At 34.6% G+C, this 27,997-nt stretch overlaps 1 protein-coding gene across 1 annotated transcript; it reads left to right on the plus strand.

Annotated features, from left to right (window-relative positions):
* LOC117115136 (lysine-specific demethylase 5A-like) lies at positions 1-27,990 on the plus strand. Its single transcript, XM_033258830.1, has 27 exons — positions 1-514; positions 3,810-3,887; positions 7,481-7,540; positions 8,830-8,892; positions 9,147-9,215; positions 9,957-10,070; positions 12,024-12,143; positions 12,273-12,396; positions 12,693-12,844; positions 13,063-13,341; positions 14,086-14,241; positions 14,538-14,719; positions 15,111-15,273; positions 15,888-16,007; positions 16,413-16,607; positions 16,968-17,149; positions 17,676-17,800; positions 17,972-18,122; positions 18,820-18,937; positions 19,322-19,468; positions 20,024-20,232; positions 20,918-21,056; positions 21,520-21,846; positions 22,371-23,414; positions 23,506-23,773; positions 24,233-24,415; positions 25,184-27,990. The coding sequence occupies exons 1-27, from the start codon at positions 365-367 to the stop codon at positions 26,407-26,409; spliced, it is 6,144 nt and encodes a 2,047-aa protein (XP_033114721.1). The 5' UTR covers positions 1-364; the 3' UTR covers positions 26,410-27,990.
* The last annotated feature ends 7 nt before the right edge of the window (positions 27,991-27,997 follow it).

The raw sequence follows: 27,997 nt of genomic DNA on the forward strand, positions 1-27,997 counted from the left end.
TTCTTTGTTCTAGTTAATATCACACTTACCAAAATTCGTATTAAAGTATAATCATGTAGAATGCTTTACTGAATAATTTTTAAAGATTGACGTCGAAGATTATTTATTACTTTATGAGTGAATTAAAAACAACGCCATGATATTTGGAACTATATTTTATCAGATTAGATTTGACTGATGAGTAACATGGTCCTAAGCTAAGCTTGAGGTCTAGCAAACCACAACTGAGCCACCCGTTGAGAGTAATTCAGGTCTGTGCGGCGGAAGAGTTTTGGTTGATGGTGGTAGGCCTAGGGTAAAGACACCATTCTTTTAGTCTTTTTAAGACGATTTTTTTTTAGTTTCGTACACCGTATGGATAGAAATGATTGAAGCAGAGGAAGACTTTTCGCCTCCACCTGAGGCACCAGTTTTTGAACCAACGGAGGAAGAATTTGTCGATCCGCTCGGTTATATCGCGAAGATTCGGCCTATTGCATTGAAGACGGGAATTTGTAAAATCCGTCCTCCCTCGGTAAGGCAAAATGATTATTTTTGTCAGAAATACTAAGTTCCCCATGTTTATGAGTTCCCTTATGGATACTTGATTTAACTGCCATGGATGAAAACAAGTTTTGTCAGAATTTGATCACTTTTTACATTCTCAATTTATGATTCTTACAAATGGCGACGAATTTCATTGTTTCAATTTGCTCACACAATCTGCAAATTCGAGAGGAGGAACCTACAATAAAATCATGAATATATCTGGTATCTTTAATCATTTTCAAAGCAACGTGATTTGCACACACTAGAATATTTATATTCTTATAGAAACATTTATAAACAAAAAGACATGTATTTTAAGTAATGTAACTTAGACATTTGATTTTTGAAAGAGTTAAAATAAGCTAAACAAAAATGTGACTGAGGATAGATAGCCTGGTCTACATGCAAACCTGAATTTTAGCAATGGTGGATAGGCTAAACCAGACCATGACATATGGATAAGTTTTAATTGTAAAAATCGACCAAGATGAAAATTTAAATTTTTTAATTTGTTGGTACTACTAGGCTAAGTTTTTAAATGTATAGAAACACATTAGAGATATCAAAATCTATAAAAATGTTGAAAACAAAAATACAATAAATTTTGTTTAAATTATTTTTTTGAAATATTTAAATTAAAATCTTGGTAAAATTTCTGCATAGGGCCTAACTGATATGATTTAAATATTACTGCTATTATCATTAACTTATCTTAAAACTTTTTATTAGTGTGTATGTTAATATTTAGTCCTATGTAACATTTGAAGATCTAATATTGGAAAGAGGGAGAATTCTAAAGCTCAGCCCAGGCTAGGCCCCAGCTTTTTTGGAGAGCCTTGATATTTCTTTCAGAGGTGTTTAAAACATGGTTATATATTTGATTTTTTTATGTTTACTAGACATCTAAAAGATAAAAGACCAATATGAACCAATTTTAGCCCTAGAAAATCATTGTGAGCTGATTAATTTCTGCCTTGAAAATCTAGCTACTCAAATTGATGTGTAGGTTTGATAAAAACAAAATGGCTGCCTACTTCCATTCTATCACCTTTGGTGTATTTGCATATGGGAGCTGAAAACTAGGAATATAAACTAGTAATGCAATTTATAATTAGTAATAAATTTTAACTGTATCACATTCATTGTTTTGGTAAAAACCCAATTATACAGGTTTTTATAGTAATTATAAGTAGAATAATAATGATGAAATTAGAAGTTCAGAGAATATTAAGGCCTTGGCCCAGAAAGTAAAATACGAATTGGTAGAATATAATTTGATAAGCAAAATACCCTTACTGAAATGTAATTTATCATTTGATATTTTTAATCCTTAAATTTAATAATATCAATCATTATAAAATAATTTTGTTGAAAAATTATAGGTGTGGCTTGTTTAATTAGGAAATAGTTTCATAGTGCATTTGTTAATAAATCTCTTAAATTAATATAATTTATTTTTGGGCAATTGTCAGAATTTTGTTTTGTTCTGAATGCCCTGTATATATTGCATTTAACTATATTAATTTTCTTGTGATCTCCATTGAAATTGTTACATACAATAGCCATTTATCCCATATGTTTTAGAAGACTATCCACAATGATAATTCTTTGTTGACATTTTATTACAAGTAAATATTGATGGACATTTTGACACAAAAAACATTTTTGTTATTACAGTACATGACATTGATTCTACAGTAGGATAATACACTTTTTTAATTAACAATCTACAGACAATGTTACTTAGTTAATAATTAATAATTTTCATGTTAAAAAAAAGACGGAGGCTGGTAACATCCCAAAAACAAAATGAATTTGTGAATGGTAATTGGCGCAGCTTATTTTTTATTGTGGTGTTGTGTGTATCCTCACTGCATGGGTATCATGAAAGTTCATTTTTGTCTTGCTTTAGTTTTTTTTTTCTTTTTATGGATATTGAGAAATACAGAATATTGTATTTGCATCAATTGTTGTACCAACATTTAACAAGGTTTAGTTCTCGAGTGAAGACGACAAGTACAGTAATTCCAGTATTGTAACTCTTTTTTAGGAAGTCTTCCCGTGGAGATATTTTTCTTCTGTAAATATGGTACATATGCAAGTATACTGTATTGCAATACTACAGACTAATACCCCATTCAGACTAGCATCGCATTGCGATCGGTTGTAGCAGTTGCGACACCCAATCGCAAAGTAAAATCGTGTGTGAAAGCTCACGAATAATAGTCGATATGTAATCGATATCGCAACTGTTACCCGTTGCAATTGGGTGCTACAATCTTTATTACTCCCGATTACCACGGAATCTGATTGCAACGAATCACAACGAATTCCACAGGCACTGTTTGGCTGAGGTCAGGCAACATAGGCCTAGCCACCGGAGGTCTAGGCCCTAGAATGTAAAGTTTGTTTGTGTTGGTCTGAATGCGTTCGTTGATTGTGATCGGGAGTAATCAGTTTTGGATTACCACCGATTACATCGCAACCGATCACAAGAGAGTGTAGTCTGAATAGGGTATTAGTCATATGAATAATTAGTTACTGAAACTTAATTTCAGGAGACTACTGTATTTCCATCCTGATTACAGAATCACATATAGTCTTGCTTAAAGGACACAACACAAGGGAGGTTGTTAGCATGGGATTTGTACCTTGACCTCAAACTTGACCCCAAAGTTGACCCCACATTTTCAATACAGTATTGTGTAATATAATTTGATTACCCTCATAACAAATGTGAACAAAGTCTTGTACTTTGGTCTATCTGAACCTCTTATTTGATTAAAATTCAATTGTTTTTTATGTACATGTGCCACAATTATTTTTCCTTGGAATTCTATGAAGCTGTGGCTACAGTTCAGACTAGCATTCAAGACAGCCGTGACTCAAGCGGAGTGCAGGTGTGACCTACAGTTGACCTGGATTGACCTAACTAAAGCTAGCTGTTATTGGTCACATTTTGACCAGAGGCTATAGCGACTAGGTATGGTCAACCTGGGTACCTTGCCTGATTGAGTTGTGAGGATTGACAGTGATTTCATCCTAGGCGCAATCAACCAAGCTTACATTTCTGTGCAAATTTCTCAACCAGACCGATTAAGACTCTCTAATCAGACGGTAGCCTTTGCCTGACCACTTATATTTTAATACCTACAGTATCTCCATGCCACTGCAGGTGCATTTTGGAGGATAACATAAATCTAGTGACTGGTAAAGAGCTCAACTTTGATCAGTAAGCAGTGTAATAACATAAAAAATAAAAATTTTGTTATATTCTGCAGAATTGGCAACCTCCGTTTGCTGTTGATGTTGACTCGTTCAAGTTTACTCCGCGAATCCAGAGACTTAATGAACTAGAGGTGAGTATTAAGTTACAAACAATTTTTTTTTTCGCAAGTATTTAGGAATGTACTGAGCATGTCAAATAGGGCAAAGCATCATTCCTATTAAATCTCCTGACGCAAACACCATCGGAATACAATGGACCTCTCTAGGGTGTCGACCAAACTTTACAATCGTCCAATCGGAATGTTACAGTATTCAATAGGCAGGGCCAGGGACTTGCATCTGCCATAAGATGATGTATTTAGCCAGAAATGTTGGCATGTCTGTCTGTGATTCATATATGTAAATTCCTAAAGCTATTGCATGCATTGTATCACCCAGTTAATTAATTGAAATATGCTTTGCTAACAATAGCCATTTTCTAAACAGTTTCCTAAATAATAGTTTAATCCTATTTAAAATTTTAAAATACTGTTAAATCTTAGGTCTTAATCAAATTTTATTTACTATTAGTTCCATAATTAACATTGGCACCAATTTAATTAAATTACCTTGATACTGTATGAGACTAAAACAAATTTAAGTGGCAACTGAATATTCAAAACAGGATGAAATGTTTTTTCATTGGCATAGAGTACAACAGTCGTGTCGTCACAACACCAGGTTGCGCCCTTTGTTGTCAACAAGACGTTGGTTACCATTCATTATGCCTGAATGACTTCATAATCTTAATGGTTTAGAATAGGCTTTCTTGGAATAGGCATTTTAAAACCTAATAATTTACCATCAAAATGTAATACAAACACAAAAGATCGCATTATATTAGTTATCGAACACACATTTAATCATCAATTAAAATTTACAAAGAAAAATTAAGATACAACATCTTAATAATTACTTAGGAATTTTGATCAATGGTTTGTCAGTGGAGAAAATGGATCCCGTTGAATGCATTTTGTGTCACTGAAAGCAATGGATTGTAGTACTATACAGGCAAAGTACATTACTAGTCAGTGGTGGCTCCAACACTAGCCCTTCATGGTATATTACTGCGTTTCCATGTTTCTATCTACTGATATCAAAAACAACTTGCCCTTTAGTTTCCCCATCTTCCTTTGTATAGGAGGCCCTAGATGTAGCCCATGAAATTTGGAAAAAAATTAGGTGGGCAAAAATTTTCCAACCTTAAATTCTTCGAGGTCGGCAGTGTCTGAATTTTTTTACTACCTGAGCCTAGTACAATCTACGATTTTTCCGAACACTCGACTTTACATCGTCATCTACAGGTTGTGGTTTTGTTAATTATCCTTATTAAATCAATATATTGTTGGCAAAAGAATGGTTGTACTTGTATTATTTTAATAGTGTAGTATAATATGTTTTACGTAAGAAAATTGCCAAAGTAAATGTAATTTTAACGTTATCTTTAGCATGGGAAATATCACTTCGCTGGCAATTCTGGCTCGGCAATATGGTCGGCAATTGCCAGTTGCCGACGTGAAATTCATGGGCTGTAGATTCCACTTGAAACCTACACCTAGATTTGATATTGCTACAGTAGCTTTCTCATGCTACAGTAGCCTCTGTACTCACTACAGTAGGTCCCCACATTTTCTATGCTCTTACATGCCAGGTCCCCACTATACAGTACTAGTCCTCACATTCTTGGTCCCCACACTACTGAAGGTCCCCACACTACTGAAGTTCCCCACATGAAATTCATAAATGGGAGGTTATTTTTCCAGAAGATCTTTGCAGGAGTGCATGAGGCCATCCTGATTTCTGTGAGACATACTCCCACAACTCAAATGACATCAGCCCATGTGTACAATAAAGTACTGTAGTATACACTTCAGAAAAAAGCAGGGTAATGTCTCCGTGCGAACTGCCCAATTTATTACCAGAAGGACCCTCACTCTTCCCAGAATCCCAGAAATCAGATTTTAAAAATATTAACCATACTGTATGTTTTGTTATTGATATAACCTTTCTTCCTAATTAATTTGCATTACCTAGATAATTGCCATATGCTTGGTCTTTTTAAGTTATTGAAAATAAAAATGAAAATTTGTTGTTGGAAAAATATTGATTTTTATTCTGAAGGAAATCTTTGATCCAAGAATTTTCTATTAAGTGCATAGTTTTGGGACAGTTTGATTTATTACCAGTGTTACCATAATTTATTTACAAGCTGTCTAGAGTATTGAGATTAAATATTTGACATCAACATGTTATGGCGTATTTAGGTTAAATATATTTTTGGTTTCTTTTCTCTTTTTTTTTTAATGTAAAGTATTCATTCTAAATTAGACAAAAAAATTCATCAGTGCACTTAAGCCAGTTGTAAGACGGCCGTACAATCATCGGCCGACGAATCCAACTGTGCTCCCTTGGGCGTTAGATTTAAAAAAAAAAAATTTTTTTTTTAAATTTTTCACTTCACTTTTAATGATGTCATCACCTTGATTTTACGTTAAATCTGGGTTCGTAATTTGGGTTCCTACTGTATCATCATTCTAGTTGAATGTGAAACTGTCGTACACTACAGTAATTCTTGAAACACTGGTCACTTGTCAGGTGACTGGGCCCACACAGGTACTTCGCACTTTGATTTTGCTAAGTTAGTGACCTCTTGAACTTTGGATGTGATCTTTTGTTTATAAAGAACACAACAGAAACTACTGTAGATGCATTGGACTTAACTCTCACTCTGTTTTTTTTAAATTTTATTTTCTGTAATCTTGACTTTCAACATTTCACAACCTAAAATTTAATAACCTTTTTTATTTTCATTCATTGGTTGTTGCATCATTGTTATTAATTAATGTGATTTTTAAAATTTCCTTGACATTTGACCTTTTCAACCCAAAATTTAATCACCTCTTAGGCCAATGTATGTGGGCTGTACTATGCTGTTCAAATAAATTTTATAATGATCCCATTCATTAGTTTTTGGTATAATTCTACTAAAAAACAACAGTGAATACAAAACTTCATGGCTTAATATAAGCTTTGTCCACACTGTAAATTTTGTGTGACAAATTAATATAAATGTTCCTATAGACATGATGATGTCATATTACTACTATCTAAGCCTACCTATATATGGGCATATCACAGGTTTGTCACATCAGATTCGATAAGTGAGGACAAAGCTTAAGTCTTGTTTAATTTTTTTTTTTTAAATCAGAAAAACCTGAGATGGATACATTGTACAGTATTATGTGTAGCATGAAATTTGAAACAAGTTTTTCAATTCATGTGAATGCTTTCACTGGGCTCGCATTTTAATCTTGACACATCTACATGATATAAGATTAAGAGAAAGATGAACCATATGAATATTCATTAACTTCTCAAATTTAATCTTACTAGAACTGTATTAGTGCTTAGTCATTTAGTTTGGTAGTGACTTTGCAACTATTGAAACTGCCTTGATTAATCTGAAGCCATGTAATTGTAATTGTTAAAAATGAAACACGATTTACCATTAAATTCAATCTTGCTAAACCATTTAGTAGATAGTAGTATCAAAGTACAGTATTAAATTAACCAGTGACCATGACAACGATATCAAAAAGTTGTGTGAGCACTTAATTGTTTGACCCGTCAAGTTCATAAACATAAAACGCCTGTTATGCTTATTTTTTAACTTTTTATCTTCCAGGCCAAAACAAGAGTGAAACTCAACTACCTTGATACAATTGCCAAGTTTTGGGAACTGCAGGTAAACGAAATCAAATGGTTTTTTTGATGAGTGTTCTTGGAAAAAGAAAAGTCAAGTGCACCCTCAATCTATAATGGACATTTCTGGAGTTTCAGTTAAACTTCACAACTGACTAAGCAGAACAGGGCCATGAATACGCACACATATGTTGTCCCACAAACGCATGTGTGCTCGTATGTTTTCGCGCTGTCATTTTGGTGGACCTTAGCAATAGTATCTAAGGGGTGGAACTTAGCAAAGAGGTCCATACTGTTTATGATGAGCCCTAAAGACACCTAATTATGCAAATTACTATCCACAATAAATGCTTATTGGTACAGCAATGTAGTTCTGGAAATAAGGCTAGGCTTAAACCGTTGTGGTGCCAGCGGGGGCAGGGGGATTAAGCCCCCCAGGACAGGTCAACCTCACCGGACATGTCAAGTCCTCCTGTCGGACAGAGCTCGTCGGGCAGTCAGACCATTAAAAATAGGCCCATTCACTAAGCCAACACATGTCTGTCACAGTCTGAGAGTGCCATTTCCGACTATCCAGAGGTTCCTATTCTTGAAAAAATCTCATTTGGGAGGGGGCCCTCTCAAAGCCTTCTCCCAGCTTGGGCCTACCAGCTCAAGTTCCCCTATCGGACAGCTTAGCCTCCTCCCTCAGAAAATATATGCTAGAGCCGCCAATGGGCTCAAATGCTATTATTTATGACATACTTCACTTTACGATGTGCTCTGTGAGTGACATAATGTTGTAAAGTTGACAAAATCTTGGCCTGGAACCAAAATCTACAGTACCGAAAGCTGACAAAACAAGTAAAGTATAGTTAATTCACATTTTGTAATTCAGTACAAAAACAAATCTATACATACTGTAAATAGAAATACTTGCATCAATTTTATGGAAAACATTTTTAAACTGGATGGCCTTTAAGTTTTAGTAGCCAATTGAACGAGAGGTAGGCTTAGAAGGAGTGCCACTGAAGAAGATTTTTTTAGTTAAGTCACCTGACAGAGGCAGACTAGCTATTGCATTTTAACTTGAAGAAGCATCTTTTTGTGGTGTTCTTTCTAAATTATAACAGGCATATTTTGTCAACCCAAAGAAATATTTTCCCAGTTGTATCCCAGTTTTCAAACAGGCAGCTATTTTAAATCAGCCATAAATTTGATGTGTACTGGAATTTTCCATGTATTTTTGTAATATTGAGTTACAGTATCAAGTCATGCTATAAGGTGATCTATCAAATTCTGTTGGTATAGCTGGAATATGAAAAAAAAAAATGTATATCTATTTATTTTCAGGGTTGTCGATTGCGTATCCCAAATGTTGGCGGCAAGTCTGTGGATCTTTATAACCTACACAAGGTAGTACTGCTTAATTTCTCCATTAATAATATCCCTCTCATTCTTCTACCCTACTCTATTAGTATATTCTGTCATTAACTATCTCCTTCATATAACTATTTTTTACTATTACTGTCCCAACTATTTTTGTCCCATCCTAGCTTTTCTATTTCACTCCTTTTCGCAGCACTTTACCAATATAATAATTTCTACGGTATTATCATCATTATATCAACAATCAGTTGTAATGTTTTAACTGTATTCTTTCATTGCAGGTTGTTGAAGAGGAAGGTGGGTTTGAACTATGTCGAAAGGAGCGGAAATGGAACAAAGTTGCATCTCGGGTAAGTTGCAATCAATTTTGATATGCTAGTAATATATTCCATTAGAGTGAACTGGACTTTGTAAAGTGCGAGACAGACCATGTACTAGCCTCAACTACTTTGCTCAGATTTCCTCTTCCTTCTGATTGGATCTTGAGCTTCTTTGTCAAGTGTGCATATTAACATGCTCAAGAAAAGTCTTTTAAAAGGAATAAGGAATTTACTTATTATGTATGATTATTAGAGTCTACAGTATAGTAATTATGGTTGTAGTAAGAACAACCATCACTTTTCCAAATATATAATTTTAAATAGTATTATTAACAGTCCATCGACTAATTTCAAAAGCTTCAATAAACAGATGTTTTAAGGCTCGTTTGGAATGAAACAGGAAGTATCGACTACTAAAGATAGCATTTATGTTAAAAGATGGAGATAAATTGTTCCACATAAAATATATTGTTATGTAGTAATGGAAAACCAATTTTCTAAAATTAAATTACATGTATGTGTGGTTGTATATCCCATTTTTACATTACTATCAGTGCTGATAATAAGGGTTGGATGTTCAAGTATTCATAAGTTAGTGAAGCTACTTTCATTCTCAAAAAATTAAACATCTTGAATTTGCATCCATCTAATTGGCTAACTATTCTTGAATCTTAGGTGAGAATGCTGATCAATTAAAATTGTCTATCACTCAAAAGCACTGCTTGCTAATGAAATTCTATTAACCTTTAACCTTCATTTGCCCACATCTAGCTTGGTTATGTCACTGGAAAGCAATTTGGATCGCAACTCATGAAACACTACGAGAAGATGATTTGGCCTCATGACATCTTTGTAACAGGTGGGAGCATGCCCAATACACAAGATGTAAGTATCCTAAGGCCAAGTAAAAAGAAAAAGTAGTTTCTCATTCTAATATTTTGAAAAAAGGGGAATGAGAGCACTTTACTCCAAGAGGGCAAATCCTAGATGGTCTATGGGAAACAGCTACTACTTTCTCACTTTTACCAAGCAGACACATTGAAAGCAAATAAAAGAAGCACTAGACATGATTCATACCATATGAATCCCCAACCACTAACGATCGAGTGAGGAATATTACTGATGCGAGTTAGCCAGATTTTTGTACATTTCATAATATAAAGGAAATAATTTTTTTTTTTTTAATTGGTGAAGGAGAGAAAATGGATGTCCAAGGGGACAAGACGCTAGTAATTTTTTTTTTATTTGGCCTTACTAAATATTATTTATTTATTTATTTATTTACAATATATATGCACCTATTTATTTATTTACAATACATATCCACCAAGGATTGGCCTTACTAAATATTATTTATTTATTTATTTACAATGCATATGCACCAAGGATTGTCACTAGCGACTATATCACTGTCCTACTTGTAGGTGACAATCCCTTGCATAAGACAAACACACACACGATTCTTTACACAAACTAAATCTTAATATGAGTGGAGTTGTTTTTGGTCATGACAGGAATTGAACCCAGGACCCTGGGATTGAAAGGCAAGCATTTTAACTGCCAAGCTATTCAAATCCACTCAACAATAATAAAGTATTTAAGAAAGTATTATTGTAGTTGGCGTAGTGGTTCTGGTTTGAGCTCTCAGCCATCTAAAGGTTGAAAACAGAATATTTCATTGCCTTCTTCACCATACTAGCAGAAGATCCCATTGTGAATGTTATGATAGGCTGCAAACATGTCAATTGACGTAATTTGAAGCTGTTTATGAATGCATCAATAATAACTGAAGGTCATTTAGGTCATGTTACTAATTTGACTATGCATCTAATGAATGATTACTAATATGTAGCACTTTAGGTCTGCAGTGGTACTTGAAAATTTAGTAACTATTTTTAAGTCTGGGTCAGTGGGATTATTTTAATTTGGTAGGTCATCTGTAATGTTAGTATTTAATAACCTAGGTCGATTTGATTACGTTGCTTGGCTAAAGCATCTGAAGTATTAGTGAATATTCATTATTCTATAACCCTTAGTTGGTTTGCTGGCTGGTATGCATAGAAAACTGTATTCATTACTTATTGAAGCAATTTGCTTAGCAAACCATATCACATGTGAAAAAAAAAATTAATCATTCATTAGTCTTTGGACATATCTTTAATTATATATGAATGTTCATATTTGTGAATATTGATTAGTCCAGTATTATGACCATGTTACTTGCTAGTGCATGGGAAAATTTGAATATTCATTAATGGTTTTATACATCATTTGTATGGGATTATTTTAGTTTAAAAAAATCAATTTGTCTATCCCAGTGGGGCCAAGTCACAAAGTATACTATAAACAAATTATATTACTGATATTCATGCTTTTTTATTAATGTACCGTGTGCGAAAATATTGAATAAAGTCAATCAATCTACTGGACTCTTCATTTAGGATATTGAATGAATTTTAACTATAAGGTAAATTAGTAAATACCTACTATGTAATTCTTAAAATTTATTCATCTTAATACTTGGAAGTATTTCATCTAGTCTTTAATTGAATTATTATACTGTGAATGGTTCTTCAATATATAGACTAAAAATGTTGAAACTTACATGACAGTCGGCAAGCTGGAGATGTATCTTTCCTGTACAATCCAGTCATTTGATAATGGTAGCTGTCAGCGACCGAAACTGCCATGTAACTTTCAGAACTTTTAGTCTATATATATTGAAGAACCATTCGCAGTATATTTATTCATCTTATTAATGATAGTTGTCATTGTTGTTGTCTTTTTGTTATACTTTAATAACCTACTTTTAACTTCTCTGCGATTTCATTTTGTCAGTTACATATAGAAGATGCAGACGTGAAAGACGCCAAAGAGTATGTGTCACATGGGATTTCCTCCAGGGCTCCGGTCAAGTCAAACGGTTACAGTCGTCGTTATAAGAGAGCAGCTCCTGAGGTGGGTATTTTTGCAAATATTATTCACGCATGTTCAACGTTTTTTTTTTTCCTCTCCATTTGCCAACGTCTCTTTAGTTGATCATGTTTTGATTAAAAGTCTTAATTATAATCACATTGTTACTTTCAGGGGTCGGACCCATCTACAATTGACATTACCACTAATCCAGAATTGAAGAAACTGCAACTATATGGAGCAGGACCAAAATTTGAAGGTCTTGGTTTGATTTTAAAAGGTGAAAAGCATCCAGAAGGTAAGTTTCCCCATTGTTTATAATATAATTTTTATGAATGAGCAAGCAACATTTTTAAAAACCACTTTGTGATTAACATGTGAGGATATCACTTTAAGTACCTTTAGTTATTTAAATATATGAAATTATGTTTATATGGCAGCCCATACTGGAGGGGCTCTTTAGCCAAGCTTTGAGGGTCTCTACTATCAAGTAATCAAATGTAATACAGTGATGTACATGTTGTGCCCAATTTGTCTTCATTATGTTAAATGTTAGAAAAATCATGGTTCAAATTACTATATTTATTTATCCAGAGGAAATAAAAACAGAACGTAAGCCGGAAAAGGAGGTAAAGAAAGATTCAGGTCATCGCGTAAAACAAGACACAAAATCTCCAAGGAAAGACAGCAAGGAGACTGTGACAAAAGGGTTGCGTGCAAGGACTGGTGCTCTTAGTACAAGTTTTGTAAGTGTATTTTATTAATTAATTAATTTTATTGTAGGTGTTGGGTCTGGGGTTTCCATTACTTTAGTATGTTACTTGAGACGGCTGCTTTCCTAAGTCCAAGACAACAATAGGCTTAGCCTAGGTTTAGCTGTCCCTTCAAAGGCCTGAATAGTTTTTTCTTGGCTGAACAGCCTTCAAGAGGAAAAAAATAAATTATTTATCATTTTTTTTTTCAGATCGAGCAACTGGTCTGTCACATTTGTGCCAAAGGAGACAAAGAGGATTGTTTACTTTTGTGCGAGGGATGTGACGATAGTTTCCATACATTCTGCCTTATGCCACCTCTTGCAGAGGTGCCCAAGGGGGACTGGCGATGTCCTAGGTGTGTTTTGGAAGAGGTGAATAAGCCCATAAACCCATTTGGCTTTGAGCAGGCAGCTAGACCTTACACTCTACAGTCGTTTGGTGAGATGGCTGACCAGTTTAAAACAGATTACTTCAATATGCCAGTGCATGTAAGTTGCCTTAATCAATTACATTTTATATATTTATGATGCTGTTGTTTTTTTTTATAATTCAAATAAACTGGTAATTTCATGTTAGTAGGTAAGATATATTTGACAAATAAAAATGTTGTTAAAGGTAAAGTGAAAACTTATCTCTATGCTTACAGGCCGGAGTGCCCATCTCTTTGTGGAAGCTATTTGGCGCAGCAGGAACGGTTTGGTTTTCCAACCTTAATGTTGCTGTGCATTTCGCTTGTGTCCTTGAGCAAGGCACTTTATCTGCATTGCATCTCTCCAGTATAAATGGGTACCTGGTAGGGTTGCCTGTTCCTACGCTGATTCCCAGCAGCAACACTTAAATATGGACCCGATGATCAGGGAAATATAGAAGAGGCGCATTATAACTGCTTATATCAATACCAGTAATGAAACCAAATCTCTTGCCTAAACCTAAAAAAAAAATGTTAATGATTAAATAAAATAATGAATAAAAAAAAATATGTTTTTGATTGTAGATCCATTTGCATAATGTATATTATGCCCATTGTTAGGATATTAACCCCAGAGTTAAATGTAATCGTTAGTTTTTGCTTACAGGCCAGGCTTGGCTAGGCTAGGCTAGGCCAGGCTAGGCTTGGCTTGGCTTGGCTAGGCTAGGCTTGGCTTGGCTTGGCTAGGCTTGGCTTGGCTAGGCTAGGCTTGGCTAGGCTTGGCTTGGCTTGGCTTGACTCTTGTTATTATTATTGTTGTTAGATGGTACCACCTGAAATGGTTGAGAAGGAGTTCTGGCGACTTGTGACATCCATAGACGAAGATGTGACAGTGATGTATGGAGCTGATATCCATTCTTTGGATCACGGAAGTGGTTTTCCAACCAGGGACAACGAGAATGTCAGCCCAGAGGATGAGGTATGTTGAGCAATTACAAATTGCAAGAAAATATTTTTTTTTACCAATAAATCAAGATATGATGCAAGTCATATAGTCCATAGAACATAGTAATTCAATAAACTTCAGTTGAAAATTCTATAAAAGAGAGGACATTGTTATTTTGATGTGTGTCTCATTGAAAGCATTTAATGAGTTATGTTTAAATTTTATTTTTTGAAGTTTTTTTGCTTACAGGTGCTAAACTAAAGTTATTCAAAATCTTGTAGATTAGAATATTCTAGCTATAATACTACTATCTGGCTTTTTTCTCACAGGACTATATTAGTGCTGGATGGAACCTCAACAATCTTCCAGTTCTTGATGCGTCAGTGTTGTGTCACATCAGCTCTGATATCTCAGGCATGAAGGTTCCCTGGTTGTATGTTGGCATGTGCTTCTCATCGTTCTGTTGGCATACAGAAGACCACTGGAGTTATTCTATCAATTATCTTCATTGGTAAGTTCACACTTCTCAACATAAGCTTACATAATAATAATGATCAGGTGTGAAACACACCAAAGATGACCCAAAACCTATTTCCGGTTGTTCCCTTTTGACTGCGATCCCCAATTTTTTCCAAAGAGTGTTATAGTTATGTATAATGTTTTATATGACATTGTTTTACACTTTTTGTAATTCAACATAATAACTTTTATGTTTTTTTTTTTGTTTTTTTAGCTTTAAGTTGATTTCTGAAATAATTATTGATGATGATACTCATACTAATGTACTTTAATGTCCATCATGAGAAATGGAAATACATTTGAAAACCTGGCAGAATATGAATAAATATATTAAAGTACACATCAATACAAATTTGTTATCATTATTGTGGTTATCATTATAGGGGAGAACCAAAAACCTGGTATGGCGTTCCTGCTTCGTCTGCTGAAGATTTTGAGAAGGTGATGAAGAAAAATGCTCCCGAACTGTTTGAATCTCAACCAGATCTTCTGCACCAGTTGGTTACCATCATCTCGCCCACCATCCTTCGCAAAAATAACGTACCTGTACGTCATTTCAAATTGTGTTTTAATAATGTTATATTAATATATAAAGCACATAAAAGCCACATGAAATTTACAATGCAATATAAATACTTAAAATACACAATGGTGTTAACTAACCATTTTGGTACTTAGATGTGTAGCAAAGATCTTATAAACACCAGATAGCATTCTCCGCGATTTTCGCATACAAATTCTGTAATAAAGCAGTGTGCGGCGCCCTCTTGCAAAAGTGAAAACTTTTTAACTCTGACCATAGTGTACACTGCATGATTTTACTTTTGCGTGTAACAGTTAGAATCGTCGATTTCCAATGCACCCTCTCTTTAGAACAATTAAGGAACAATATTGTACTTGGTAGCAAACTTTGGCGTAACACGAACACATTATCTCAGATCCATGGCAACAACTAGGATGCCATCGCCCAAAAATAATTATTTTTCAGTCAAATCGACACTTCTATTGTATTTTCTACCACATGCGGAAAAGTGTCCCCTTGATATGACTGTCCTTGAATAGTAGGGCTTGAAGTGGTGTATTATGGTGTAATAAAAATATGCCTGAAAATGGTGATGTAGATGTGAATTGAAAAATTGAACTGAATTTCTTTCTTTTAGGTGTTCCGTACAAACCAGTGTGCAGGGGAGTTTGTTGTTACATTCCCACGATCCTACCACAGTGGGTTCAACCAAGGTTACAACTTTGCTGAAGCTGTCAATTTCTGTCCATCTGATTGGGTACGCACTGAGGGAGGAAGTCTAGTAATTTTCAACTCATAAAAAGAGCTGTATTTAGTCTTTCTCTTTCACATGATGTTCATGTTATTTCCTAATTTTCACTTTTTAAAATGCAGTTGTTTTTTTGAATCGCTATTTTGGTTAAAAGATTTTTTCAATAGATATTAAACTAAAGTGGTTGTGTGGAAGTGTAGATGCCTCTTTTTGACTTATATGGCCAAAATACCAAGAAATTTCTGCAAAATCTAAGTAGTAGTAGTAGCCTAGCTATACAGCTGTGTGTATTCGTGATACATCCATCTCTTGCGGTTTAAATAAGTGGGGTCTCATTCTCTACTCTTCAAACAAGCAAAAGCAGAAACATGTTATTGTTTTTTATCATTTTGTTCCTATGTTTTTCTACAGCTACCCATTGGTCGTCTGTGTATTGAGAACTATCGTACCTTGCATCGTTTTTGTGTGTTCTCACATGAGGAATTAGTCTGCAAGATGGCAGCAGATCCAGAGAGTCTTGATCTTAACATGGCAGCAGCTGTCCATAAAGAGATGCTCTCGATGGTGGACAAGGAAAAGAAGCTGCGCAAGAAGTTACTTGAGCGTGTAAGAATTTTACGAAGCGCTTCTATGTTTATATGTATAGACATAACGTTGAATATCGCTAACCATTTACATTGTAATTTCTAATTGTTTTTTTTTTTTTTATGTAAGTATTGGTTCTTGGTGTAGTAATCCCTATACAGCTAAAGTCAGCTAAACTCAGCTAAACTGACATGATTCTTAGTGCAATTGGGAAATATATAGAAATGTGCTTTCTTTTAATAAAAAAAAAGTTTAATTTGTCTATTACTAAGTTAATAATCTCCTATAAACTGGAAAATATGATATTTCATCATGATGTTATATAAAATAAGTATATGAATTATAGTTATTGCTATTATTGTTTCCGGCGTTACCTTGCAGGGAACTATTGAAGCTGAACGTGAAGCGTTTGAACTTCTACCAGATGATGAGCGTCAGTGTGAATTCTGCAAGACCACCTGTTTCCTGTCTGCTGTCACATGTCATTGTTCGACCAATAAGCTTGTTTGCATTCATGATGTGGATATGCTTTGCAGGTGTCACCCTTCAAAGCATTGTTTAAGGTAAGAGGCAGTGAAGAGAACCAGTAACAAGTATAACTTTATTCCAATTTAAATTCAAACATTAAATAACATAATAAAAACAAGCAACATGGTATAAATGTAAGAACAGAGATGATAAATGGAAAGGATAATTCAAAACAAGCAAGGCTTTTTGCTATGAAGCCCCATGCAAAATGGATCAACTTAACTACAGATAAAACTATACCCCACCAGTCACCATCGCAGTATTTCTACAATATGGTATCGCGCTTAAATAAAACTAAAAATCATAATAAACATATAAAGAATTACTAGAATTACTTAAATTATAAATGTTAACATTCTCTGAATTCCATATTCCAAGTTTAATGATGACATCAAAAGCTATTAATGCAATAGAAAGTATTCACCTTTAAAACACTTCAAAACCTTTTTTTTAAAATTTGAAATAATTGTTCTGGCAGTTTTAAGCATGTTTTTAAAAAGGACAACTTAATGTTTTATTTAAATACTTTTATTAATTTCCATTATTTTAAATTGTTAACAGGTATCGTTATACTCTTGATGAACTACCGGGAATGCTGCATAGGCTGAAGATGAGAGCGGAATCATTTGATAATTGGGCTAACAAAGTGAAAAGCGCCCTCAATGCAACCAAAGACTGTAAATTAGGTAAACAATTAGCCTACACAGACATGAAATTTGTAAGAGATGATCACCCACTTACAGAAAAATATTATTTTGGTTGATTTAAATAAAAACCTTTGCTAATACTAGATTAGTGTAATGTATTTTAACAATATGCAACTATACAAATATTAAACCAAATATTTTTTTATTTAGAAATATCTGGACTACAAGAGATGGTTTCAGAAGCAGATGAGAAGAAATTTCCTGACAATGATCTCCTGCAACAGCTGATGACTGCCATCTCGGATGCAGAGAAATGTGCAACAGTCGCTACTCAACTTGTCAGCAAGAAGCACCGCACAAGGTGAGAACAAATTCGTCGCTCACATTTTAAAAAGGCACTAAAGACTTACCTCTTTATGCGATATACCTAACTTCAATTGGCATCTTTCAGCGCTTTGAGGCTATTTTTTGCATTAGGTGCTTTATAAAAGTGTTATTATTATTGTTGTTGTTATTGTTACTTGAAAGATACTGCGCCATCTATTAACCCTCTGCTTGACATTTATATTATTTTCCATTTCAAAATATGCAAATTGTTGTACCATAATGTTGCGGCAATGTAATTAGTGCACTGAGATTCAAACCTGCAAAGTAGCCACTTAAAGTCATGAGTAGCAAGCGTGAGAGAGATGTGAACAACATGGATACAATGTCTTTCCAAAGAACACAGACATTGGACCAGTCCAGTAAGCCTGCCCTCGAGAATATTGTTGCTAAGGTCTAGGGGAAAAAATGACAACGTAAATGGGTTGTCAGTTTTTCCAGAATGGTCTATTGCCCAACCTTAGTCTTTAACCTCACATCATTCAAATAATCACAAAATTTGACTGCCGCATCCTCCTTTCTGTTAACATGATCTAGAATATTTTTATTTTTCACCATATCTGATAAATAGCTAATAAAATATATCAATGTAATGTTGTGCACAATGTATTGTATATTTTCTTGGTCAGTTGAGAACTCTCGATTAGTTTTGTTGTTTGCAATGTTTTTTTCAGAAACAGAAACTCAGGCGAATGCAAGTACAATGCACGTCTCACATTGGAGGAACTTCAGTGCTTTACGGAGCAAGTTAGTAATCTACCATGTGAAATCAAAGAGGCTGAAATAATCCAGGTAAATCTACTTAATTCTACATTGATTTTTAAAAAAATATTAAGTAATTACTACATTTACACTGCATACAACAACTACTAGTCTTGGTGTTAACTAAATAAATAGATTTCTATTGTTGAATGATTTATATCTTAAATTTATCTACCTCAGCATATGCTGTCAAGCAAAATCTTTAAGGACTTTAGAATTCAATCTAAGAGAATTGGCAGTGGGATTACACTAATAATGAGTGAGAATGTGCCAGTTTTATTTACCATCCTGGTTCTCCATTCACAATCGTGGTTTTTCATCTACTTTATTTTATTATAATTATAAACACATAATAGCTTGGTGATGCCACAATTGACAATAAATATTTGATGTTTTTTTTATATCATTCTGTAGAATCTGCTGGAGAAAGTGGAGACGTTCCAAGCTGACGCTCAAGATGCTCTTGCCGATGCTGCTCCAGACTCGGAAAAACTAAAGAAGTTGCTGGAAATCGGTGTTGATCTTGATGTTGAATTACCCGAGATGCCAAAACTGAAACTGGTAAATATTTTTTTCCTTGCCGCTTTCAGTTAGTGATTCGTCTAATTTGCTTTCTTTTAAAGACAAGTCTTAAAAACATTTTATTACAGGAATGTTGCTTTATTTCCTCGCTTAGCGCCTTTGATAAATTTTGAATTGGCGCCATATAAATATATGTTATCATTATTATATTTACATGTATCATGACTCGATCAAATAGAAGCTATACAAGCATCTTCAGCATGTATTGAAATATAGCAACAAACAAAAACTTATAAATGTGTTAATATGTAACATAATTGATTGACGATAATTTATCAATAGATTTTTTTTAGTTCTACTGCCTATATTTTACTGCCTCATGAGGCTCATTGATTAATAGATAATTTTTTCGATCTACTGCATTTACTATACTGCCCTCATGAGGAGCTCTAAACACTTAGCTGATTGATCAATATTTGATTGATTAATCAATCTCTTTTTTAGCCCTACTACCTCTATTATACTGCCCTCATCGAAGCTTTTGAGATTATAAGAACTTTTTTTCTTGAATTTTATTTTTTCATTTTGTTTTAGGGGCTGCAACAAGCGCGATGGCTGGATGAGGTCAGGAGCAGTTTGTCTGTCCCTGATAATATAACTCTAGATGCACTACGTATGCTAATAGACTCTGGGGTTTGCCTAGCACCACACCCAGCCATTGAGAAAGCAATGGCCGAGCTGCAGGAGCTTTTAACAGTCAGTGAGAGGTGGGAGGAGAAAGCTAAAATATGTCTACAAGCAAAGTAAGAACATGTATTGTTTGTATCATAATCTTGTTTATTTTACAGCAAGTAAAAGGATGAAATGTGACTTATTATAAAAACTGTAAGAGGGAGGGGTAGGACAGGAAAAAAGTTATTGACAGAAAGGAATTAGCGACAAGAACGGCGTTAGGAACATAAATAATAATACACATTTTTAAAGCGCCTATTAAAGCAAACAAAACATAAGTGTGCTTAGGACTGGAAGGGGTAGGACGTCTTGGAATTTTGTTTGAATTATTTTATTCATAACTATAATGTTGGTAAAACATAATATTCATATAGACATTTGATATTGGTATTATACTTGTTATCCAGGTGTGGAAGTGGTTTTGCGCAGTGGGAATGGCTTGGTTTCCCAACCTCGAGGTCAGGGTTTCAATCTCTCACTGTACATTTTGTTTGTGTTCTTGAGCAAGGCACTTTATCTGCATTGCTTCAGTCTACCCAACTGTATCAATGGGTACCAGCAAATTGCTGTGAGTAATCTGCGGTGGACCAGCGCCCCACCCAGGGGGAGTATTCACTCTCATCCGCCTCATGCTACGGAAACTAGCGATAAGCTCCAGCCCTGTGAGCCCAAGTGGTTTGGCATGGATTTACTTTTACTTGTTATCCATACGACGCATTCAATTAGTGTAACTTAGTTCTCACCTTTTTCATGTAGGCCCCGTCATGCGGTTGCTACCATAGAGGCAATAATCAACGAAGCCAAGCACATTCCAGCTTATCTGCCCAACATCCTTGCTTTAAAAGAAGCCATGAGGAAAGCTAAAGAGTGGTCTAGAAAAGTTGAAGAGGTTCAGGTTAGTTTAACTTGTTTGTTTCCTATTCTCATACAGAGCATTGTAATGGACTTGATGTATATAGTGCATGCGTGTGTTACACTGGCATTGTAAACAAGCAAACTCAATCACTGCATTTGTTTGTATCTGGATTTTGGTGTTTTTGGAATGCCATTGATCTCTATTTTCACAATTTCTTTTTTATACATAACAGGGTAAATCAAACACCTCCCCCTCCCCATCCCATTTTACATGGGCTCAATCATTGCATATAATGAATAGAATATTATACTATTGTTTCATCTACAGTACTGTACCTGCTTTTGTATATCACATTTGGGGTTAGAGTCCTACCAGTCCCAGAAACATTTTTTAATAATGAATAAAGAAAATGTTTCAAAAACCACTTTAAAGTTATTATGCAAGTTTATCACTTTAAGTACCTTCACTTATTTAATTAATATTCATTCCTTTAATTTGATAGAATGGGGAGCATTTTCCATATGTGGATGTTTTGGAGAGCATGGTGATGAAAGGTCGTCCGATCCCGGTGCGCCTGGAACAGATGCCGCAAGTAGAATCCCAAGTCTCTTCAGCGAGGTCGTGGAAAGAACGAACTTCGAGAACATTCTTGAAAAAGAACTCGCCATTTGGTCTGTTGGAGGTTCTTCTGCCGAGGACTGACATTGGTAACCTACAGTCAAACAAGAGCCGCAAGAAAAAGCTGAAGGAGATGGAAAAGCAGAGGGAGACAGAGAGAGATTCCATTGTAGAAGGGAAATCTAAAGAAAGTCGAGATCCTGCAGTATTTGTAAGCTTATCATATGCATTCTTTACATTAAAATATGGTGTTTTAAATAATATACCATAGTTCCTTTGATATAAGCCCACCTTTAAATATGTAATTGGGTTCATTTAAAAGAGGACTAGAAATTGCAAGTAGTACAAAGCCTGTTGGCCTAGATTGGTCTAGTCTTCTGAAGTCCTAACAATGTGTAGAATTTCTATTCCAAACCTCATAATTTAAAGTGTGGGTTTGTACCTGGGTAGAGCATTCTGCATAAAAATTACTCAAAAGTTAACGGGTGAGCTTTTAGTTGGGCTTGGTTAATATTCACTTGTACCTGAGATGGTCTTATACCTGACGAACTATAGTGTATTATGTTTGTGTATTACCTCATCATGTATCAAATTGTGTTGTCATTGATTATTCCAGTGGTTTCTATCATGGAATATAACGTATTTGGCAGGGAACTATATATTGTGACAGTGAGTTAATTATTAAGGCTCCTTCTGTTTTGTCAATAATACCGTTATCTCATTGTTCATTTTTAGGTAGCACAGTTTAAAGAGGAGGAGGCTAAGGAGCTAGATGCAATGAGAAACCTAAGAGATAAGAACCTTCGAAAACAACAACTTGAAGAGGAGAATAAAGAACAAGGAAAATATTGCATCTGCAGGAAGGGTGTTTCTGGCTTTATGCTGCAGTGTGAGCTCTGTAAAGACTGGTTCCATAGCACATGTGTTCCATTACCTAAGAACAACAATAACAAAACCAAGGTCACAACTTCAGGCTCATCAAATCAGCTCTCAACAAGGGATGTGAAGTTCCTTTGTCCTCTTTGCCATAGATCTCGCAGACCTAGGCTTGAGATGATATTGTCTCTGCTGGTATCGCTACAAAAACTTCCAGTAAGGATGCCAGATGGTGAAGCTCTGCAGTGTTTGACAGAAAGAGCAATGAGTTGGCAGGACAGAGCTCGACAGGCTTTGGCAACCGACGAACTTGCCTCAGCGCTGTCGAAGCTGTCAGTTCACAAACAAAAAATAGAAGAGCAAGTAGCAAGAGAAAAGACTGAGAGAATTATTTCGGCTGAAATTCAAAAAGCTTCAAACAACCCAGAACTTCATGAGCATATGCAGAACATGAAGCAAAATGCATTCAACCTTGGTGACACCAGTAACATTCACAAGACGTCAATCCTCCATGGTATGCCACCTGTGCCAACTAAGCCAGATGCAGCCGATAATGACACTAATGAAGGAGATATTGTATTGACAACGTTGAATGAGAGTTCCTCAGATGATCCATCAAATTCTGGTAGTGTTCAAGTGTCAGAGCACACGTATAGTGCTGCATCAAAAAATACCTCACAGCCAGTATCCCAGAAGAAGCATCCACGTAAATCACCTCATGTGCAAAGGCCATCAGACACACCATTCCTTGAGCTGTCGGAGATGACTAAGGCACGTCTGGAAGAACTCAAAATGGAAGGTGACCTGCTAGAGGTGTCTCTTGATGAAACACAGCATATCTTGAGGATTCTTCAGGCAAGCCAACAAACACGTGAAGAACGCTTCATTGAGAATTTTGTGGAGGTGAGGATTTCAAACTCTTGTTCTTATTGTTCACTGCTGTATATTTATTAAAATATAATTTCGTATTTTCTGTCTTTTATTTTTATTTCAGCAAATTCCTGACGACTTCTTTGACAGACAACCTAAAATTAAGCAGGAATTTGGTAAGGAGAAAAAGAAACTAAAAAAGAGAAAGAAGGAAGGAGAAGAAGTCAGTGACGATGAACATGAAAATATTAAACCAGAGAAAAAGAAGAAAAAGAAGAACAAGGACAAAGACAAAGAAAAGAAAAAGGAAGAAATAAAAGAGAAAGATGGATTAAAGAGGGAAATTAAAGATGGAAAGGAAAAGAAGAAAAAGATAAAGAAGAAAAACAAAGGTTTGTATCTTGAGTTGTTTTGTACTGTTAATAGAAAGTATGTCAATCCTGTCCCATTTTTGCATGTTTAATGAGGCTAAGCACCGTATCGGTCACTCAATAAGTTAACAGCTCAGGATGTTCATATTGATTGCAGTTCTTTTTATCAACCTTAATTTTGGAGGTTCAATCCCTGCTGTGCATTTTGCTTAGTGTCAGGCAAGGCACTTTACCAACAGTTGTGTCTATCCACCCAGGAGTACAAGTGTACCTTGTAGTTCCTAACACAAAATGTGCAGGTTCCAGCTGCAATATTCTGGAATTCTCCCCAGGTAGCTGAGTATGTGTTTGATTCAATGACCGGGGGTAATAATGTGGAGCGCTTAGAGGCCTTGTTGGCATGAAGTGCTATGTAAGTCTAACATATACCAGAAATAATTCTAGTTTACCATGAATGTTGGTGTCTTTCTATTTCCACAGACAAAGATGGTATGAAAATAAAAAGTCGTAATGACCGGGAGAAAGATCAGATAGTTGTTGTTGATGGAGATGATGATGAAGACGAGATCTGTTCAGCCAAATACTGTATACGCCCTCTAGGAGATGACATCAACTGGATTCAGTGCGACAAGTGTGAATTATGGTACCATCTACTCTGCATAGGTAAAGTTGATGTTAGTTTATGTAGAACCCTCTGTTGTATCAAGATGTTCAGCACTATTCCAAGTGTTATTGGACTGTTAAATAAAGATTAATGTGGATAATTGGCAATGTACTTCCTGAATTGAACTGGTTTTGTTTTGTTTATTGATTTTTTAATGTGTAATGTAATTGTTCGAATAGGGCTATGACTGCTAACTGTTTTTAATGAAATTTGTATATATTAATAACTTAAAATTCTAATTAATTGATTTAATTATTCAATTTATGCTGATTGATATTTTAATATTAATTGTAAATAAAAAAATAATTAAATTTTTTTTGTAGTTTGAGATTTTTCTCTAATGTTTATTGCTGGTTTTATATTTCTGTATTTTTCTTCATTGATTTTATGTAAGCTCTTCATTTCAATCTTGAATTGTATTTTGAGTCTCTTTATACCTGAATAAATAAATATAAATAAATAAATAAATAAAAAGTATAGTGATACAATTTCTTTCAGGTCTCCTGATCGGTCAGTTTGCTGATGTGTTTGTTACATGACTTGTAATCATGCATATTATGTTCTTATTTTTACATTCCCCTCTATCACATCCATTAGCAAGTACACTCAAAATTAATTATTGGAACCTGGTGATGCTCTGTAACTAAAGTTTGTAAAGAGGCTTAACAAGTTTGCAGACATGGAGAAAATGTGTCTCAAACTCAATTCCAAATCTGTCTTTCCTTTTAAATTCTAAATCTTAATATCTGTAAAATTTCTTTCTGCAGGAATGAAAGAAGAGCCCCCAGAAAATGAGGAATATGCCTGTGTTAAGTGCGTTAAAAGACAAAGCAGGAGTTTCCGTAAAAGCATCAGTGTCTCCTCATCAACCTCACCTAGAGCTCCTTCTCCAGTCACCTCAATCAAGGTCGATAAGGATAGTGACGACGATGACGATTGCGATGACTATGCTTCTGGCACCAAGTCCGATGAAGATGCAGCCAGTGTGAAAATTGAAGCAGACATACTGGGAATGCCCGCTGAAGTTGATGAGTTTGTGTCTGTTGTTTCAACGCCTGTAGAAAATTCGCCACAGGCAGAGATGGAAGTTGAGGAACCATTGGAAGTTGAAAATCCAATGGAAGTGGATGATGCAGACTCAAGTTCCTCAGATGAGAATGATAGTGATGAAGAGATAAAAGATACCGACATGTTAGAGGACATACCAAAGGAAAATGACATTGAGATAGGTAATAATGGGGAAAACTATAACAAAGATAGTGATGATGTGGAAAATTTAGAAAACAAGGAAAATCAGGAAATTGTAGGCAATACATTACAAACAGAAAGCATGTCTGATTTGTTGCCTGTGCAAGAAACGGAACAAGTTGGACGTGAAACACAAAGCGAGGAACCAGTACAAATAGGGGATGCAATATCAACATCAACAAATAAAACCTTAGAATGTGAAGAGAACCAACAGTATAATAATCAGGTTAAATATAATGAGGATGAAGTTAAAATTAGTGTAGGTTTTGAAATAGACTTGAAAACTCCGCAGGTAGAACCAGAAGCAGAGATTATTGATTCTCCTGCGGTAGCAATACTGGAAGATGACAGAAAGACTGTGGAAAATACTGTTGATATTTCAGAGGGAGAAACAGAGGAGAAAGTTGGAGAAACAGAAGAGAAAGTTGTTGAAACAGAGGAGAAAGTTGTTGAAATATCGGAACTAGAAACAGTGAAGCAAATGGCAGAGGATGAGTCAAGTGGTGATGTTGACAGCAGGGAAAATGAACATTGTATTGGTGAATCAAATACGCAAGTGGAGAATACAACAGAGGCTATTACTAGTTCGGAAATAGTGAAAGTTTATACCGAAGAAGAGAACATTCTTGATATTAAAAACAGTTTAAATATACAAAATGAAAACAATTCTAGAATTGAGATGGAAGTAAGTAGTTCAACAACTGTTAAAGATGTACAACAAACAACTATCGCATCTCTTACATGAGCCTGTAAGATGTCTAAATGATAGGAATATGTAATTTAAAATATAAGATTATTACAATGTTAGGTTTGTTGAAACTCCTGTAAAATGTACACTATATCTATAAGCAGTAAAGAAATTAATTGTAAAGAAAATTTTTGCTTTTTGGGGGAGAAACATACTTGGTTTTTGATTGACAGCAGGCCTATTTATCTGCATGTTGCTAAAACGATTGACAAATAGGATCATAACGAGAGGAAAGAAATTGTGTTAGAAATGCAAATTAAGTACTATGTTAAGTTGACACTGATTTAGCTACTATATATTGCTCATGATCTTTGTATTTATTTAACAAAAACAAATATGATTTTGGTTTAGGCATTGGGTTTGAGGTGAAATTATATAAAGTTTAGAATGGATTATGGAATGCATCCAGTAAAGTTAACATGATCTGTATGTGAAGCAATTCCCTTTTCTCTGACACCTAGTGCGTGCCATAGTGATATTAAAATGAGTGGGATTCTTGTTAAACTTAACACAACCAAAATTTATAGGAGTACAAATTCTGTTTACTTAATAATATTTGATTTTATATCAGGAGAAATCACCCCTTTTATGTTGTAATTTTTTTTTATTGATTTTTGAGAAATTTTTTTTTTCCTATGAATGTGCCAGTACGCCTAAACATCTCTTGTTTGTAAATATAAAAACAAAAACAAAACAGTTTTTAGTTAAGTTGTTGCACTGTTTGAAAGATTATATCTTTGTTTCTTACCTTGAATTAGAGTACTTGATTAATTACTAATCTGTTGTAGGGTGTTTCAAAAACTTTTTTAATGTATAGGCATGGTATTCCTCCAACTCAAATCTGATTTTTTGAAAACACTGTCAACATTAACAAATATTTTTTGAAAATGTGATTACTACTTCAGGTATTGTAAAACATTGGCTATTAAGTAATACGTTAAGTTCAAAGTTCCACTAAGACCCACCTTTTTCCAAGCCCATTTCATTTGTTGCTAAGTTACATAATCGCACAAATGTGTGTTTTCTATGACATTTACATATTACTCCTGATCTTATCTACTAAATAACACATTCTGATTGGTCAGTTTTATTGACACTCAGTAGGTCCATTGCAATGGCTCTTCATATGGAGTACTCTTCATTATCTGATTTTTGTTGGAATGTCATGTTTGATATACAGTTCATTACTATTCATTAGCTGAAGTCAAGACAAACACAAATCTTAATCAGCATCTTCATTAGATAACTTTGAATTGTTAATTAATTCCATCTTATTTCTTGTTACATTGTGTTTATAATGTTAATTCATTATCCTCTTGTGACTGAAACCCAGACAAATGATATTTGTATATCAAGTTTTGTTAAGAATGTAATTATGTTGCTTCAGTACGTCCATTTATTTTGCTTAATATTAATTTTGCTGAAGGATAATTAATTAACCTGTTAATTAAGATTAAGCAATAGAAATTGTATAATTATTGTTTCACATTTTGTGTTTTTTTCGAAACCCATGTCATGGAATAGAAATTGTAGACCATGTACAAGATGAAATATAAGGTTATTCTAGTGAAGTCACAATAATGTA

This window comes from Anneissia japonica, unplaced genomic scaffold, assembly GCF_011630105.1.
Source record: "Anneissia japonica isolate Jap-2015-1 unplaced genomic scaffold, ASM1163010v1 scaffold24_len2511860_cov200, whole genome shotgun sequence".
NCBI classification, from domain to species: domain Eukaryota; kingdom Metazoa; phylum Echinodermata; class Crinoidea; order Comatulida; family Comatulidae; genus Anneissia; species Anneissia japonica.